Source organism: Gobio gobio (assembly GCF_949357685.1).
Source record: "Gobio gobio genome assembly, chromosome: 22".
NCBI lineage: Eukaryota > Metazoa > Chordata > Actinopteri > Cypriniformes > Gobionidae > Gobio > Gobio gobio.
In genome coordinates this window covers 12,416,299-12,433,838 of record NC_137118.1, presented here as the reverse complement: position 1 = coordinate 12,433,838, position 17,540 = coordinate 12,416,299, and the positions used below count along the sequence as shown (strand labels likewise).

Below are 17,540 nucleotides of genomic sequence, written 5' to 3'. Positions count from 1 at the left end.
GCACTGCAGCTCCAGACAAACAATGACATTCAAAATCAGTGTTGCTCACATATGGTGCAGAAACAACACACACTTCAGTTCAAGTTTGAATGTCGTTGCACCCCTAATGTTTCATAACATGCATTATAAACTAGGGCTGAACGATTTTGGAAAAAAAACGAATTGCGATTTTTTTTTTTTTTTTTTTTTTTTTTTTTTTTTTTTTTTTTTTTTTTTTTTTTTAAACCAATATTGCGATTGCGATTTAATAAGCGATTATTTTTTAAACTCTTTATCTTCTGTATTATTCAACAATACATCATTGTATAGTAATGGTGGAAATCTTGAATTGGTACCTCACGATCCGATTACGATTCTGGGAGTCACGATCCGATTCCAAAACAATTCTTGACCTTTTTCCTTATTAATTAATCTTATTAAATTATTAAAAACTTAAAATGTTTTTTATCATAATATATGTAATTATAAGCTTTTTAAAATAACTAGGACATTATAACATTTTAATTAAAACAATTGCATGTTAATAATTTTAAATATATAAACTAATATAGCTGCAAAACATAAGCTATTAAATCATAAAGAGGAACAAAAAACATATTACAAGCAATGAACAAAGAGTGCTTTCAGTATTTAAGAGTGTCTGAACTGTGAGTGATTTTTCTCTTTCTCAGCTTTACTGTTGTTTGATTATTAATCAAGACATCATCATAGACTGCGGGAGACCTGCATTCGCACTAATGCACAGAACTCTTTTGAAATATAAGATAAGATGTTTTTGCCCTGTCTGTTTAATTCATTAAGACATTACTGACGGTGTTTACATAAATTTTGCGTCATAAAAGCATTTTGAGACTCACACAGACGCGTGCTCGCGAGCACTCTTCACAAAGCGCCGCGTGAGCATTTGAAATAGAAAACCTTCTGTCAGTGAGTTACTTATTTTTTAATATACAAGCACACTGCATTCCTAACGACATGAATGAAGCCTTCGTTGAGCGTTTGTAAGGAAAATACCGGCGGGCGAGAACACACTCTGTAAGCGTGACATCAAAGCTAAGTTTCTCACAGCGCTTATCCTGTGCAAAGAAGCCTGCAAATGTCATTGCGATTCGCGCCGTCAACCTTTCTGGACGTTATGAAATATTATTTTATGGTTCGTGTGTGATTGTGTGTATGTGTGAGAGAGAGAGAAAGAGAGAGATAATGGAAGCAATCAGAATACGGGTGTTTCTTAAACACACGCAGCGCCACCACGCACCTGTAGTTAAAATCTAAGCTTAGAATCGATCCAGAATCATTGGAGAAGAATCTTTTCTCCCACCTCTATTGTAGCCTATAGTATGAACAACACAATATTAGATAGATCAAACACAAACAGTTTTTTTCCCCTTTTAGGCCAGGCATATATGTGTAACGTGCCAAGTTGCTTCTGCAAACTTTACTCTCGCATGTCACGTGACCAGACTGTAATCGCAGCCTTTGCGGTTAGGAAATCGTGTTTTATCATATCGCGATATGATATAGATGTTCATGTTCTCTTGGAGTGATCATTAATATAATATTTGATGTTTTAGAGGCGAGCGGCGCTTTGAGAAGCCTGTGAGGCGTGAAGGAGGGCGTGGTGGATTTGAGGATGGCGGAGCTGTAGGAAGGAAGGACTATGCACGCTCAGACAGCGATAACTGGCGTACGCTCCGAGAGGAGCAGGAGGAAGAAGATGGAGCAGAACCTGGAGGAAGCTGGAGGATTGCCGGAGGTCGTCGTGAAGGTACGTTGACTAGTTGATTTTTTTTTCCTTTATTTAAATATTAAAGTTATTTAATTCTTTTTTTTAACTTGTCTTCTCTCTCATCTAGACGGGGGTCCTCGTTCAGCAGGTTGGCGGGATCATGCTACTGGGGAAGGCAGGCGTAGGAAGTTTGACTTTGACTTCCGAGAGGGAGAAGGAGGACGGAGAAGGGCAGGAAGTGAGGGAGGAGAGGAAGATCGAGATGGCCTGCCTGAGTGGTGCACTGATGAAGAAGAGGGGGAGATGGGAACCTTTGATTCTTCTGGAGCCTTCATGTGCATCAAGGTTTGCTTCTGTTTCAGGGTGACACTTGAAAGTATTCAATTCAATTTAAGATGTATTCTTGCACATGTCTGTTAAGTAAGTAAAACAAATATATTAAATGAGGTTTGTGTGACCCTTCAGAAAAGCTCCAGAGATGCAATCCCCGAAGACCAGGAACTGGAATTTGAGGCTCTGGAGGAGGAAGAAGAGAGTAGTCAGGAGAAGACAGATAGCCCTGCTGATAAACGTAAGAGAACGCATATTTTAGAAGCTCATTTGATTTGATCCTGTATCTGGCACGTTTAACAGGAAGTGGCTGTTGCCCTCTGTTCTGCATCATCTGACCTGCTCTGACCAAGATTAGCATTATGAACAGATATGCTGAAATGTTTTCTCACTTTTTTTTCTTTTTCTAAATTTGTTTCTTATTTTAGCAGAAGAGTGTGAGCCAACAGCTGTGTGTGATGGAGACAGGAAGTCATTATCTCCTCATGCTGTGTGTGCTCCTCCTTCACTGCACCCTTCAGAGCAAGAGACTCCCAAACCCATAGCCCCTCCTCCTTCCAAACCTGCACCCCATCCAGCTGAAGGTACTCTTTCCTTTCTCTTGTATTCACTTTTTGAGCCTTTTCCCTTTTTGTTCGAAGAACTTGCAACGCAACACACTAAGACTGCTGTTGTTCTTATAGATACAGCTCCAGCACTTGGCACACCTCAGACGCAGAGCTCTTCTCCTCCCTCAACCACTGGTACTGACCTTCCAACAGTAGGGGGAGACACCGAGGAGGAAGATGGCATGAAGCACCTTCAGCAGGTCAGTGTGTGTTTGCTTATTTTGTAGCTCTCCATTCTTATGATAGAAACTCAAAGTAAAAATAGGTCTGTCTTTTAAAGGAGGCTGAGAAAATGGTGGCGTCTCTGCAAGACACATCCCTTGAAGAGGAATGTTTCACTCAAGCTCTTCAGGATAGCCACATCAATGTGGCACACACTCACACACACCCGAATACCCACACACACACTCACTCCACCTCACACACTCTCTCGCACTCCGCTAGCGCTCTGCCTCTGTCCCACGAATCTGCAATGAAGTGGTTCTACAAAGACCCTCAAGGGGAGATTCAAGGTAATGCTCACTACCACATCATTGATCGTAAGTGGAGGTTTTGTGTGTTTTCATTACAGCGTAAAATGTTGAGCTGTCATGGTTGTCTCTTTCAGGTCCTTTCACTACAGTGGAGATGTGCGAGTGGTTTCAAGCGGGGTATTTCGCCATGAACCTGCTGGTCAAACGTGGCTGTGATGAGGGATTTCAGCCCTTGGGTGAAGTTATCAAGATGTGGGGACGTGTGCCTTTCTCTCCTGGCCCCTCCCCTCCCCCGCTTCTGGTAAGGAACAGTAAATTATTCACACAAGGTTTACATGAAACTTTTTGCCATGTATTATCAAGAAGTCCTTCAGGGCTTTGTGTTAGAAAGATTTGACCATTTTTAACCCTGTAAAGCTGACATATGAAATCGTAGTTTAAATGATTTTTTTTTTTTAAATGGATCGTATGTTGAACCTTTATTGAACCAACAAATTCGGAAAAATGCTTTTTTTTTGAGCATCCTATTTGATACACAGGATTGTATTGCTCATTTAGTAAGGTATAGGAGAATGAGTTTTAGTCAGACTGAGAAAATTCTGCAAAAATCTGCAGATATATTTATATGGCCAAAAAGTAAGATGAAAATCTGATAGCTTGTGATGTTAATCAATGAGATATTTATAACAGACTACATATAAATATCATATTGGGAAGCAAAACAAATAATGCAATACAATACAATGTTTATTAAGTGAAATGTTCATCAAAAGCCTGTTGTATCATATTTGATACTCCCATTTTAACAAGAAAAAAAGATGAATGAATGATCAAGTAGACCTAAGTTGCTTCACTCCAGTAAATGTCTGTCTTGGAATACACGTCTTTTTGCTGTGAAATCTTTATCAATATTGTTAGTAATATTTCATGACCTATGGGTGGACATTTTTGGAATAATGCTAAGTCCTTTTTCACTGGCTAAAAACGTATAATTTGATAAATTATTTCCCTAGAAATGTGTGTATTAATTATGATAGTCAGCTTTACAGGGTTAAGGACTCTTAAACCCTTATCCATGGTGAAATCAAGCACAACCCTAGGTTGCTTATTGCTTTTATAAAATATTCAAGTAGTTGTTGGAGATATAACCTTGTGGACAGTGTTTCGACATATCGTGGTAGTGTTATGGGGAACCCAATTTGATTCCCTTCTCAAGGTTCCTTCGCGATCCCATATCCTCCTGCCCTTCACCATCATATTCTTACTGTTCTCCACTATCCAAAAAAAAAGATAGTTTAAAATATTAAAGTTGGATAGAAGTACAACTTTTTAGTCTGTTTTTCTGTTGCTTTAGGGGAACATGGACCAGGAGCTGTTGAAGAAACAATTGGAACAAGCTGCCACTGCAGCCCTGTACCAACAACTTCAGATGAGATTTCAGCACACAAACAGGTATCAAGCCCTTGCGATTTAATGCATCAGCTGACCAGGTATATACACGTGTTTTGGGTTTGTGATTGTGAGCGATGTGTTTGTCTCAGGTGTGGGGAGACTGGGATGCCTGCGATGAACAGGTCCATGTCAGTGCCAGACACCGGGCCCTTGTGGGACATGCCTACCTCAGTCTCTCAGCAGTCAGGTACTACAAGCTGCATTGATGCTTTGTAATAGCCACTTTATTTTGTGAAGTCCTATTGGTCATACCATTGGCTTTTCTGTCTTTTTAGGTGGTGAGACCAGTCTGTGGGACTTAACCATGAGTAACTCCGCTCAGGGTCCAACTCTTGAACATTTGCAGAAAGTAGGCAACCTGTATAATCTTCAACTTTTCAAAATTGCCATTCAACATATGCTGTAGTAAAGCAGTCAGTCCTGCTAAAGTTTACTGGTCTTGTTTTGATCAAGGGTTCAATGATGACTAAAGCGCAAATTATAACTTCAGTTTTGACTTGAATGCTTAGCAAATGTGTACAACCGAGCACATAACCTGGACCCTTGTGTATTCCTTAATTATGACTGATAAAATATATTTGTTAGTGCTGTCAATCAGGGAAAAAAAAACAATAATAACCAAGCGTGATTAATCACACCTAACATTAAAGTTCTTAATATATTTTATATTGTAATAATTTCACATTTACACATACCCCCGGTTTCACAGATGAGGCTTAAGATAGTCCCAGACTAAAATACATGTTTGAGCGTTTTTAACTGAAAGCAACTTGTTCTGACATATCTTAAAATATGTCAGTGCCATTGTTTTGTCTCGAGATGCACACTAGTAATGTTTTCTTTCTAAGGAACATTTATAAAAGCTACTTAAATATCCTAATTTATTTAAGGCCTAATTTACCTGGCTTAATCTAAGCCCTGTCTGTGAAACCAGGCCGTAATGTAATGCTAGCCAAAGGATGATGGAAAAAAACAGATGCTGTGTTAATTGCGTTAAACTGAAAAATACCTAAATTAAGTTTGATAGCCCTAATTTGTACTCTTTAACTAGAGTAAAGTAAGTAGAGTTGCAGATGTCTCGCACACATCTCCAGTAGTTTGTTGCTGTTCTTGTTTCATATCATCCTTTTTATTCTGACCATTTTCAACTGTGGACAAAATGTGTTTACAAAAATCTGGCTGCATGTGTACTATTCTGATTATGGCATTTATGTAACATGTACTGTACACCACGGGTTGCACAACTACTGATTTCTCCTAGTCGGTTACTAACAATAACATAAACCACAAGTACTCTATTAATTTGGGTAATGTCTTTTGAAAAGACAAAAATAATAATGTCAAAAAGTGTTTATTAATTGACAGCCCAATTTTTGCAACAATTGTCTTAAATGTATTGTAAAAACATTATAATAACGGGTTTCATTTTGTATTTTACATAGGCAAAATAACCCGTAAATTGACATGCAACATTATAACCTTAACAGCTTCTCCTTTGACATCGAACAACATGTGCATGCATGTATTAATAAAATTAATTTTAACAGTTAGCCTAGCCTATTATACAACAAGCATCCTCCTATACCATGTCACATGTCTTCAACAGTAAAAATGGTAACAGATCTGTACTCACAACATTTAAATCTATATTTGAACAAGACAAAAATAATGTAGTCTATTCACTGTCATTGTCCTCCTGCCACATACTCTTTTTGGTTGTAGTCATGGCTCGCTGGCTGGTTTGAGTTAAGATAAACAAACTTGTCAATATAAAGTTGTGGTTATTGGACATTTGATTACTTGATGGCTTCTGACAATGTCGACTAGTGGATGAAGCTTACTAGTTTATGCGAGATGTACTGTAAACATACCCTAGCGTTGGCGTAAAAACCAAATAGGGATGGAACGATTACCGGTTTCACGATAAACCACGATAAAATGTACTGACGGTTAGTAATATCGTTTAAAAATTAATTATCATTAAAACCGCTCATGATTATCATGATTTTGAAAACGCGCGGTGAATCCTGTCCAGTCAGCGTCAATCTGGTGCAGGCGCAATGTTGTTTTTTGAATGAGAAGAAATGGCAGAAGGCAGTGACAGCACTCGGGGGATTGTTCAGCCTTCTAAAAGGACCAAATCTGAGGTGTGGTCATATTTTGGCTTTTACAAATGTCCTGAGGGAAACTTAATCGAAGATGGTCACCCTGTTGATGTAATAGGGGGAAACATAGCTTTCCTATAGCTCAAACAGTAGAGCATGGCGCTAGCAACGCCAAGGTCATGGGTTCGATTCCCAGGGAAAGCAAGAATTGAGAAAAATGTAAAATGTGTTCCTTGAATGCAATGTAAGTCGCTTTGGATAAAAGCGTCTGCCAAATGCATAAATGTAAATGTAATGTAAATGTAAACACTTCACATCTGCGAACGCAAGGCAAGTGGACTCTGAACTCAATACCAAAACTACGTCTGGTATTACTACCACTCACACTAGCCTCAGGGTTCCTACGGGGTTTGGAAAAGTATGGAAAAGTATGGAATTTGATTTGAGTAATTTCCAGGTCTGGAGAAGTATGGAAAAAATAAATCAGAGTATGGAAAAATATTTATATTTCCAGACTATTGTCCCTATTTCATATTCTAAATATAAAATTAATAATTTCTAAATATATATAATAAATATATACACAATCGTTTTTTTCAATGAATGAAAAGCTTGTAGCCGAGCTATGGCAGTAAAGGTCAGACCTGTGTGTTCCTTCCTTTTCACAGTTCAACAGTGGTTAACACAGCACTTTGTAGTTTGAGAAAGCAAGTTGGGTTTGAGGATAAAGCAGAGTCGATGGTGGAGTTCTTAAAGGAATAGTACACCCAAAATGAAAATGTCCTAATCATTTACTCACCTCAATGCCATCCAAGATATCCATCACTTACTTTCTTCGGTGAAAGATAAATTAAGTTTTTGAGCAACCAACTGAGTTGGTTGCCATTCTGGATGGCATTGGGGTGAGTAAATGATTAGGACATTTTCATTTTAAGGTGAACTAATCCTTTAAATATCTTCATGTGTCCAAGATTTCCAAGATTAACAAAAGTCTTATTAGTTTAGAATGAGATGAGGGTTAGTAAATTATGATAGAAATTTCATTTTTGGGTAAATTAATAATCCTTTAAAAAAATTGTGACTGATTTAGCATTTTGATCGTTAAGGACACAAAAGGCATTATTTTAATATAGGATTTCTAAATATTAGATAGCCTACATAGAGGTTTTGACTCCGAGTGTAACAGACTTGTCGGTGCCGATAGCATTGTGGGTAAGTGCGTCGCCATGTAGTGCTGTTGTGCTTCGGGAGACCCGAGTTCGAGTCCTGCCTCATGGACTCTTCCCAATCCCGCCCCCTCTCTCTCCCACCTTACTTCCTGTCTAGCTACTTTCCTATCCTAATAAAAGGCAAAAACGCCAATACTAAATCTTTATAATGTAACACTTGTTAGCAGTTGAATTTGAAAACAATTTATCAGAACAAGTTAAATATGGTCGGAAAAAGTCTGGAAATTCGAGTCTGGAAAAGTATGGAATTTTGAAATGAAAATTGTGTAGGAACCCTGTAGCCTCTTTGGCGGTTGAACATATTATAGTCTTCTCAAAAACCATCTGTTATAATTGCGTTGCGCATTATAACCAACCACACGTGTTTCTAATAATCAGAGGTGTTTAGATTAGCCAGAGTTTTGTTCAGAGCGCGTGCCGCTCACTCACTGAAATCTGCACTCAAAGCAGAGATGAACGTGCGCTGCACGCAGGAGATTCATTCATCATACAGTTGTTGACTGTTTTTGTTCTATTTCAGCATCGAAAATAGTTTCAAACAAACACAGCATAACCACAGCGCATCTGATATGACTGGCATAACGCTGACTTTACGTTCGAGATTCGTGAATTTAGGGACCGTCTCTAAAGTTACATACAAGATTGGTATACACGTTTCTAACTTCTACGGCATTTGAAGAAAATGACTTGCGGTCATAAAACCAGCTGTAAAGTGTTCATCTAGGACTAGTGGTCAGGTATTTTTGATATTTAATAAAATAAACTCAAATCATATGAAAATATGGATATGCATTATTTCACTAGGAGACTGTTTGGGCTCATGCACAAAATATGCTAGATTTAAGTGTGTCATAGCTGATAGAACACTGTAAATATATTCTCAAGCAATATTCTCAGAGATAATATTAGAGATTATATTTACACCAAATTATTATTATTTATGCATTACTATTGACGACGGCCATTATAAGGAAGGAAATGCCACAGAATAGAATCTTGCTTAAAAAAGGGCATGGAGCTGCTTTATTTTTTTGTTTGTTGATTTTCAAATATAAAACTTGTTGAAATGTTTTAAGTGTGTGCATCTGTTCTTTTCACTTTCTGTTTCTTTCTCACTTTCATCTCATTTGAAGAAAACCGTGATAATATTGATAACCGTGATAATTTGGGTCACTATAATCGTGATGTGAAATTTCCATACCGTTTCATCCATAAAACCAAAGAATGCTTTGGGCTTAAGCAGGACTGTGACTTTACGCATTACTTGCTCATCTAGCTGATCACATTTCATGTTGAATGTGCAAACTTCACTCATATTGCTCTTTTGTTAATTGAGTGTACCGCCCATGTGTTAGATCCAGCAGGAGAGACGTGAAGCTGAACTCAGGGTGAAGCGTGAAGAAGAGGAGCGGAAACGGAGGGAGGAAAAGCGCCGGCAGCAGGAGGAACAGAAGAGGAGAGATGAGGAGGAGCTTTATAGACGAAAACAGGTGAGCGTCCTCTCACAAGCTGGGCCACGACCATTGCACTATGAAATGTTTAAGATGTCTCACGTTTGTATGTTTGTGTTTTACAGCAGTGCCGTCAGCAGCAGGAGTTGATCATGAAGTTTCTGCAGCAGAGCCAGCAGCAGAGCGTGTCTGGGAGCACAGGGTGGAGCGGAAGCCAGGCAGGAGCTCTCTCTCTGGGCAAAGGTACAGGAAAGAGCATGGGACTCCTGGAGATGGAGGCAGAGAGACTTCTCAAACAGCAGCAGCAGAGAGCACAGCAGCAGCAAAGGGTAAAAACAAACAAAAAAAAAAGGGTAAAACTGCATCTAAATGGCTGGCAGATAGTATTGGGTGTTTAGTTTTTTGTAAAGGTGCTCCTGAAGGATGAAGTTCATGTGCATTCTGAGCATTTTCATTTGGGAATGTCTTCCTTGTATTAGTTCTTCTGCTTTAACTCTTCATGCTTATTTCGATCAGCATGGAGGTTTGACAATGGGCCAGTGGAATGATGGGCCATCTGGGATGTGGTCAGGATCTAGTATGGAAGGAAAGGTCGGAGGTGGAAACCCTGCTATGGGTATGTGGGACGAGGCCATGAAGAACCAGTCCAGCCATCGCAACATTGGCCTGAAGAACAGCCGCAGCAGTCCCTCTCTTAGGTACACAAATTTGCACTCTCACAACTTACCACTCCATTTAAAACTATGTTTTTACACGCAGTGTTAACCCCAAATGTGTCTGTGTTCTCAGTGAACAGTACATGCTGAATCGGCGTAAGCGTACTGATGACGAAGAGAGGCTTCTGAAGCTTCTTCAGGGAATGAAACCTCAGGATGGTTTCACCACTTGGTGTGAACAGATGCTCCATGCTCTCAACACTTCTGCAAATAACTCCTCTTCACTAGATGGTAAGTCACATTTGTTGCTTGCTTCTCTTTCTGCTCTCTACTCCAAGAGGAACTGAAATTAGCGTTCTTATGCTTATTTCTTTCTGTAGTGCCCACCATTGTGGCATATCTGAAGGAGGTGGAGTCTCCGTATGAAGTACATGATTTTATCCGCATTTATCTGGGCGATACCATTGAAGCCAAAGAGTTTGCCAAGCAGTTCCTGGAGCGCCGTGCCAAACAGAAAGCAAACCACCAGAGACAACAGCAGCAGGTTTCTGAATGTCAATTATTCTTTTGTGTCTCTCGTTGAAAACATTTTTTTTTTTATGCATTAAATGGTCTTAAAGAGTTAGTTCACTTTAAAATAAAAATTAGCCCATGATTTACTCACCCTCAAGTCAGTCATCCTAGGTGTATATGACATTCTTCTTTCAGACGAATACAATCGGAGTTATATTAAAAAAATGTCCTGGCTCTTCCAAGCTTTATAATGGCAGTGAATGGCTGATTCTGTTTTGAAGTCCATACAAGTGCATTTATCCATCATAAAAGATATCCACATGGCTCCCGGGGGGTTAATAAAGGCCTTCTGAAGCGAAGCGATGCATTTGTGTGAGAAAAATATCCATATGTAAAACTTTATAAATTAAAGGCGAACTATGTAGGATTTTTGCAGTAAAATATCCAGAAACCACTAGGCCAGTGTTATATATTTTGTTCAGTTGAGTACTTAGAATATCCCAAATGTTTCCAACTATTTGTAAATCGTGAGAAATTGCTATTTTAACCGAGGAACCGGGACGTGTGAGCTATGCGTGTGGGGGAGTCGCCTGTCGATTGCGTCATATCTGCGTCACCCTCGGTTTCCGGTTTTATTCAATGAAACACTTTACTCTCACTGCAGTGTGAACAAGTGTCATAGCAGCCGCCGAGCAAACGTCATAACTTCCTTTTCAACACACTCAGAAATATCTAATACGATAAACAGTTGCGTTACCTCATACTCATGATTGGAAAAGAGGAAGTGGCGCCGGCAACCGTGTCATAATAAAAGTCCCGCCGGCGACTATGCCATAATAACAGTCCCGCTCTTCAATCGCTCCTGCGGCCTTGCTCAGCTCCTCAACACTCGCTCCTGCTCTGCTTCACTACAGTAATGTTAATAATCGCATCCATGAACATGATTTCTGCCCGAGTCCTATCCTGACTGTTTTCCACCGGCTGTGAGGTGAAGACCACATGTCCCAAGATTCTGCGCTCAAACGTGGCGTCATTAAACTATGCCTTTGTTTTGAACAGGCGACCTCTAGTGGACGGAAAAGTTACATAGTGTAGCTTTAAAATTAGGGATGCACCGATATGAACATTTTGGCCGATACCGATAACCGATAATTCTTAATATTTGAAAGCCGATAACCGATATATTGGCCGATAAATCTAAATACAAATTTTAATAAACTCTGAGAGCCTGATTACAAAAACAAAAGGCTCACCATTAAAAGCCATGTCCCAAACACTTCAACATAAATCAAACCTATACACTACAGTAGCCTATTTGAACCAGTGTGAGATTCCTTACCTTTTCAAATAAATTTTACACTCCTATGGCCAAATATTTTTTTTTAACACTTTACAATAAGGTTTAATTTTTGTTATTATTAGTTAACCAACAATGAATGAACAATACTTCAACAGGATTTATTAATTTTAGTTCATGTTAATCTCAACATATTCAGACCCAAAGTTGTGTCTTTTAACATTAGGTATGAACTGTGAATGGACTGTTACAAAACACAAACATTTTATTACTAAAAGAAACAAAGGTTATTGCTCTCTGTTTGTTCATGATAGTTAATGCATTAATAAAATGAGACCAGATTTGTAAAATGTTACCAAAAATTATATTGTCTAAAAAATAAAAATAATATACCTAAATAATGCAAACAAGTAATTGAACAGCATTACTGAGGCTGCATAATAAAGAATCAGAATGCAAGTGCATGAAATAACCTCCGCACAGACGATAAAGAAATGGTTTTAATCAAACCATATTGTTGATGGAAATGATACGAGAACAATAAAAGTGCTAATTATATAAAATAATGCTTCTGTGTTTTTGAAAAAAAAAATATGTTTAATATTACAGTAATAGTAAACATCTGTAATATTAGTCTAGTCTAGGAATAATGTTGCTGTTTGAGAGCGCGCTGAAGCTGGAGAGAATGAACGAACAACCATAAACTGAAGCGCTTAGAAGTTTAATTAACAACTAAACGCATCATATATGAGAACAATCAGATATTTATACAAAATAAATATAATATTACAACTTATATTAGCACAAAATCACGCATAGGTGAAGGGTTCTAACTCCTGTGGATGCTCTTCCCCTGTTTGAGAGCGTGCTGAAACTTAAGATGATCACCGGTACAGTGAAGCACTGCGGGTTATTGACTTAACGAAACACATCCTATATGACTTTAATCAGATGTTTATACTTCAAAAACGTAATATTACGACTTACATATGCTTAAAATGACGCGAATGCACAAGCGAACTTGACTGTGCTGGTCAGAATGCGTTGTTGACGCTTCCCACAACAGCGCGCTGAAAAACAACTAAACCCAGAGAATTCACTACGTTTTATAACAGAAATATTCTCATTGCAGTGTTATGTATAGGACAGTCCCAGTAGTTATTAATGCTGTGCATTTCTGTTTGAAATGCGCGCGCCGGTACAATGAAGTGCTTTACTGCATCGTTAATTAACTCAACCAAACGCATCCTATATGGGATTATATACACAAAATAATAAATATAATATTACAACTTACAATGGCACAAAAGGCTGTGAATGCACAAGCAAACTTGACTGTGCTCGTCATGAAGGTGTAACTCCGTGGGCGCGCGCTGAAGCTAAAGACCGGTGAAGTGCTTTACTGCATCGTTTATTAACTCAACCAAACGCATCCTATATGATATTACATACACAGAATAATAATAAATATAATATTACAACTTACAATGGCACAAAAGGCTGTGAATGCACAAGCGAACTTGACTGTGCTCGTCATGAAGGTGTAACTCCGTGGGCGCGCTCTTCCCTCAACAAACGCGCTGAAACACAACGCTCTTTTACAGCCTATTCTATTCTCATTATCATTTTATGTAGATTATAGAAGACTTGCGCTGCACATGTTGCACATAACTGTATTTTCCTTTTCGAAGTGATTCCAAACATATTTAGAGCAATTCAAACCCATCATGGTGGACAGCGCGTCCGTCTCAGCTGAAGGAAATAATACATTATCTATCGGCTTGACTATATCGGTCAAATTTTCTTATTGGACCGATAACGATAACATCAAAAATAATCATTTATCGGCCGATAACGATATGTTGCCGATATATCGTGCATCCCTATTTAAAATAACTAGCTTCCGACAGATGGCCGTAAGTGTTGAATTACAGCGAAAGATTAACCCCTGACCTGATGTATGACTTATTGACGAACACTGAAGTGCAGAGGATAGAGCAAAACAAAACACCAGTTGTGAATTAGAAGTCTAAAACGAGAATTTTTAAAGAGAAATGCTGGAGGATTTCGATATAAGAGAAGAGGGGCTTGAGTTTGTTGAATTTGTTTGAACTGCGAGAGGCGTCAAAGCTTGCGATTTTTACTCCTACATCCTTCATCATATATCGCGTCAGGCGTGCAGTTTGTCAGTGCAGGACGGCTCTGTGATCAGTAGTAAATGCTGCTCCATCTGAAATCACTTCTGAGTCGCTTATAACATGCATTTGAAAAAGCAACAAGTGTCAAACATACTTTCCAAACATAAGCATTTAGTCATGTTTAATCAATCAAAGTGTTTAAATTTTCTGTTTATTCAGCTCACCAATAGTATGATGATTATTTTTCCTGTCGACTAATCTAACGATTATTTTGACGATTAGTCAACTAATCTAACGATTATTTTCCAGCTTAATCTGATGGTTCTTTTTTTTTACTGATTATTGTATTTCAAAGAGGGTAGTGAATATGTATATTATTTTAACATGAAATCAATGAATGATGACAATATTAATTGTATTTCAGGAAGGGTAGTGTACTTAGTATGCCATTTTATAATGAAAGGTATGAACACAAGAAGCATTTTAAACATTATGTATAACTAATGATACTATTCATCATAAAATGTATACAGAGTAGGACTAGTTAGGAAATGTTGTTTACTATAATAGTTGAGTATGATTTACTTATTGATTTGTGTCAATAGTAAACGAAAATGCACTTGTATTTATCTGCAAAAGGTTCACATACACAAGCTTTCAGCATAGTGTTAAAGGTCCCGTTTTTCGTGTTTTTTTTTTTTGAAGCTTTGATTGTGTTTACAGTGTGCAATATAACATGTGTTCATGTTTCACGTGTAAAAAAACACCGTATTTTTCACACAATTTACTTATCTGTACACCGCTGTTTTCACTGTCCTCAAAACGGCTTGAAAGATTTCCCTGTTCTATGAAGTCCCTCCTTCAGAAACACGTAACGAGTTCTGATTGTTCCAGTGGTTCCCGTGTTGTGAATCGACAGCAGCTACGCACGTTGCCCGGAAAGGTCACGCCTCTTACCATAACGGGGATGCATGCGCTCAATGATCTCTAAGTACAGCGTCCCTGGGAAAGCCAAACAAAGGTGATTTGACTCCGGGATGAAAATAACAGCGTCTCGACGACATGGCGACAAACACTATACAAACGCAACACTTCCTCTTCTCCACGCGGGAGCAACAAGACCACGCCCCCTTTTTTGCGTATTCTCGTGGGCGAAGGTTATTTAACAAACTGTTCTACTGACGTCATTAAAGCAGGATGTACAGGGATGTAGTCCAAGCCAGCCGTTCGCTGTAGGCTTTGAAAGGGAACTTCTGTTAAATAAAATATCTCGCTTGGCATTGAACTTTGAGCTTTATAATTTTACAGGTATTATTTATGCTCTAACAGCAACATTACACTAGGGCTGCAACGACGCGTCGATGACGTCGACTACGAAAATACGTTGACGTGCGTGAAATGCGTCGTGTCGGCGGCACATTATTTACGTTCTAGAATGGAACAGAAGATCTAGAATAATGGCAGCTTCTGCTCCCGGGCATAGTGAAAATGATCATTTATCATATAAAGCCAGATCGCGACATTCAAAAGTGTGGGAGTACTTTAAACAGAAGCCGAATAAAACTGTGCTTTGTTCGCTCTGTAACGCCGGTTTCACACTGCACGCGGTGGCAGAGCAGAAGCTGTGCGCGTGGAGAGCGGGAGCTTTCACACTGCCAGTCAGTGTTGCCAAGTCCACGTTTTTTTCCGCGGAATTGGGCTACTTCTACACTGTTGCCACGGGCTGTGTCTCATGTCCGTGGGTTGAAGCAAAAAAACACACATATTTAACCCCCCGAACGCGATGTTTGCCAGAGAACCTCCCCGAAACGCGATTGGGCTAGTTTTGAGTAACGAATGGGTGGGTTTTGTTGTGAAAACCTGGCAACCCTGAAGCCAGTGTTCGTCTCGAGCAGCTGAACCGTGGCGCGTGTATTGCAACAGACGGTCACATTTTCCGGTGTTCTTCTCCGACCCCAGTACGTCTCGTGCTTTTATTTATTATGGGCTGCATATATCTCCTGTTAATGCGAACCGGTTCCCCTCTGTTCCAAACACGTATGCATAATAACATGCTGTATATAGGTAGTTTGCAGGATTAAAGTAACATTAAAGTTAAGATATGCCTCTAGCTTTAATCATTTAAATGTGTCTTTGAAGTTTGGGCAAAAACTTCTGGCAGCTTTAGTCGTTGTTTATGCACATGTATCTTCAAAATAGACGACTAGTTATACATTAAAACTATGCTGAAAGCTCCTGTATGTGAACCTTTTGCAGATAAATACAAGTGCATTTTCGTTTACTATTGACACAAATCAATAAGTAAATCATACTCAACTACTATAGTAAACAACTTTTCCTAATTAGGCCTACTCTGTATACATTTTATGATGAATAGTATCATTAGTTAGTTATACATAATGTTTAAAATGCTTCTTGTGTTCATACCTTTCATTATAAAATGGCATACTAAGTACACTACCCTTCCTGAAATACAATTAATATTGTCATCATTCATTGATTTCATGTTAAAATAATATACAAATTCACTACCCTCTTTGAAATACAATAATCAGTAAAAAAGAATAATAAGATTAATCCGGAAAAATAATCGTTAGATTAGTCGACTAATCGGAAAAATAATCGTTAGATTAGTCGACAGAAAAAATAATCATTAGTTGCAGCTCTACATTACACACTAACTAAAGTTTGAAAAATGGGATCACGAAGAACAGGACCTTTAATGTATAACTAGTCGTCTGTTTAAAGTACTCCCACAGTTTTGAATGTCGCGGTCTGGCTTTATATGATAAATGATCATTTTCCCTATGCCCGGGAACAGAAGCCACCATTATTCTAGGTCTATTCTATTCTAGAACGTAAATGTGACGTGTCGACGTATTTTCGTAAATCCCTATGAACATCATAGGGATATCCTGGAATGACGTGCGCTACTGTACTTTTGCTGCACATATTTGGAGTACCTTGCACGAGAGCTGATCACAGCCGTGCTTCACTGAGAAGCTGCGCATTAAATATTCGCAGCCTTTGCCAAATTGCGTGCGGGTTAATTGTAATTATCGTGCAGCCCTAATAGATACACTTTTATGGATTTCAAAACAAATCAGCCATTCACTGCCATTATAAAGCTTGGAAGAGCCAGGACATTTTTTTTTTATTTGATGACTTGAGGGTAAGTAAATCATGGGCTAATTTTCATTTTTTGTGAACTATCCCTTTAATGTACTGAAACTTTCCACAGCTGTCCAAGGAAGTCTCTGGATTGAACATGAACTTCCCCCTGCAGGTAGACATGCCATAAAAATATTTTCAATATTAAGATATGATATCAGTAATTCTTTTCATACATCTGGATGTATCACTTGCCCTTTTGCGTGTCCATTGCTGCATTTCAAAGTCTTCTGGTTTTTCTCCTCAGTCAATGTTCCAGGCAGCTCACATGAGTAAGGGCGGCAGTGCGTATGACACTCAGGGAGGAAAAACGAAGAAAAAGTCTAGCATGATGCTCCACTCTGACCCCAGTATCCTCGGTTAGTGTGCACGCTTGCATAAACACTCA

The 17,540-nt window shown here is 38.7% G+C and overlaps 1 protein-coding gene across 6 annotated transcripts in view; it reads left to right on the top strand.

Moving 5' to 3' along the window:
- Positions 1 to 17,540, top strand: part of gigyf1b (GRB10 interacting GYF protein 1b) — a 30,689-nt gene that overhangs the window by 9,549 nt on the left and 3,600 nt on the right. For 3 of the 6 annotated variants that reach the window (XM_079803762.1, XM_079803758.1, XM_079803760.1), the window contains exons 8-24: positions 1,575 to 1,768; positions 1,857 to 2,074; positions 2,195 to 2,300; positions 2,488 to 2,643; positions 2,743 to 2,867; positions 2,948 to 3,179; positions 3,275 to 3,441; positions 4,495 to 4,592; positions 4,682 to 4,779; positions 4,868 to 4,941; positions 9,282 to 9,416; positions 9,503 to 9,706; positions 9,894 to 10,075; positions 10,167 to 10,324; positions 10,414 to 10,577; positions 17,223 to 17,267; positions 17,400 to 17,511. In XM_079803762.1, the coding sequence (XP_079659888.1) occupies positions 1,575 to 1,768; positions 1,857 to 2,074; positions 2,195 to 2,300; positions 2,488 to 2,643; positions 2,743 to 2,867; positions 2,948 to 3,179; positions 3,275 to 3,441; positions 4,495 to 4,592; positions 4,682 to 4,779; positions 4,868 to 4,941; positions 9,282 to 9,416; positions 9,503 to 9,706; positions 9,894 to 10,075; positions 10,167 to 10,324; positions 10,414 to 10,577; positions 17,223 to 17,267; positions 17,400 to 17,511 (2,468 nt within the window). The remainder of the gene's footprint in view (positions 1 to 1,574; positions 1,769 to 1,856; positions 2,075 to 2,194; positions 2,301 to 2,487; positions 2,644 to 2,742; positions 2,868 to 2,947; positions 3,180 to 3,274; positions 3,442 to 4,494; positions 4,593 to 4,681; positions 4,780 to 4,867; positions 4,942 to 9,281; positions 9,417 to 9,502; positions 9,707 to 9,893; positions 10,076 to 10,166; positions 10,325 to 10,413; positions 10,578 to 17,222; positions 17,268 to 17,399; positions 17,512 to 17,540) is intronic. The other 3 variants (XM_079803761.1, XM_079803763.1, XM_079803759.1) reach the window with 1 other exon arrangement.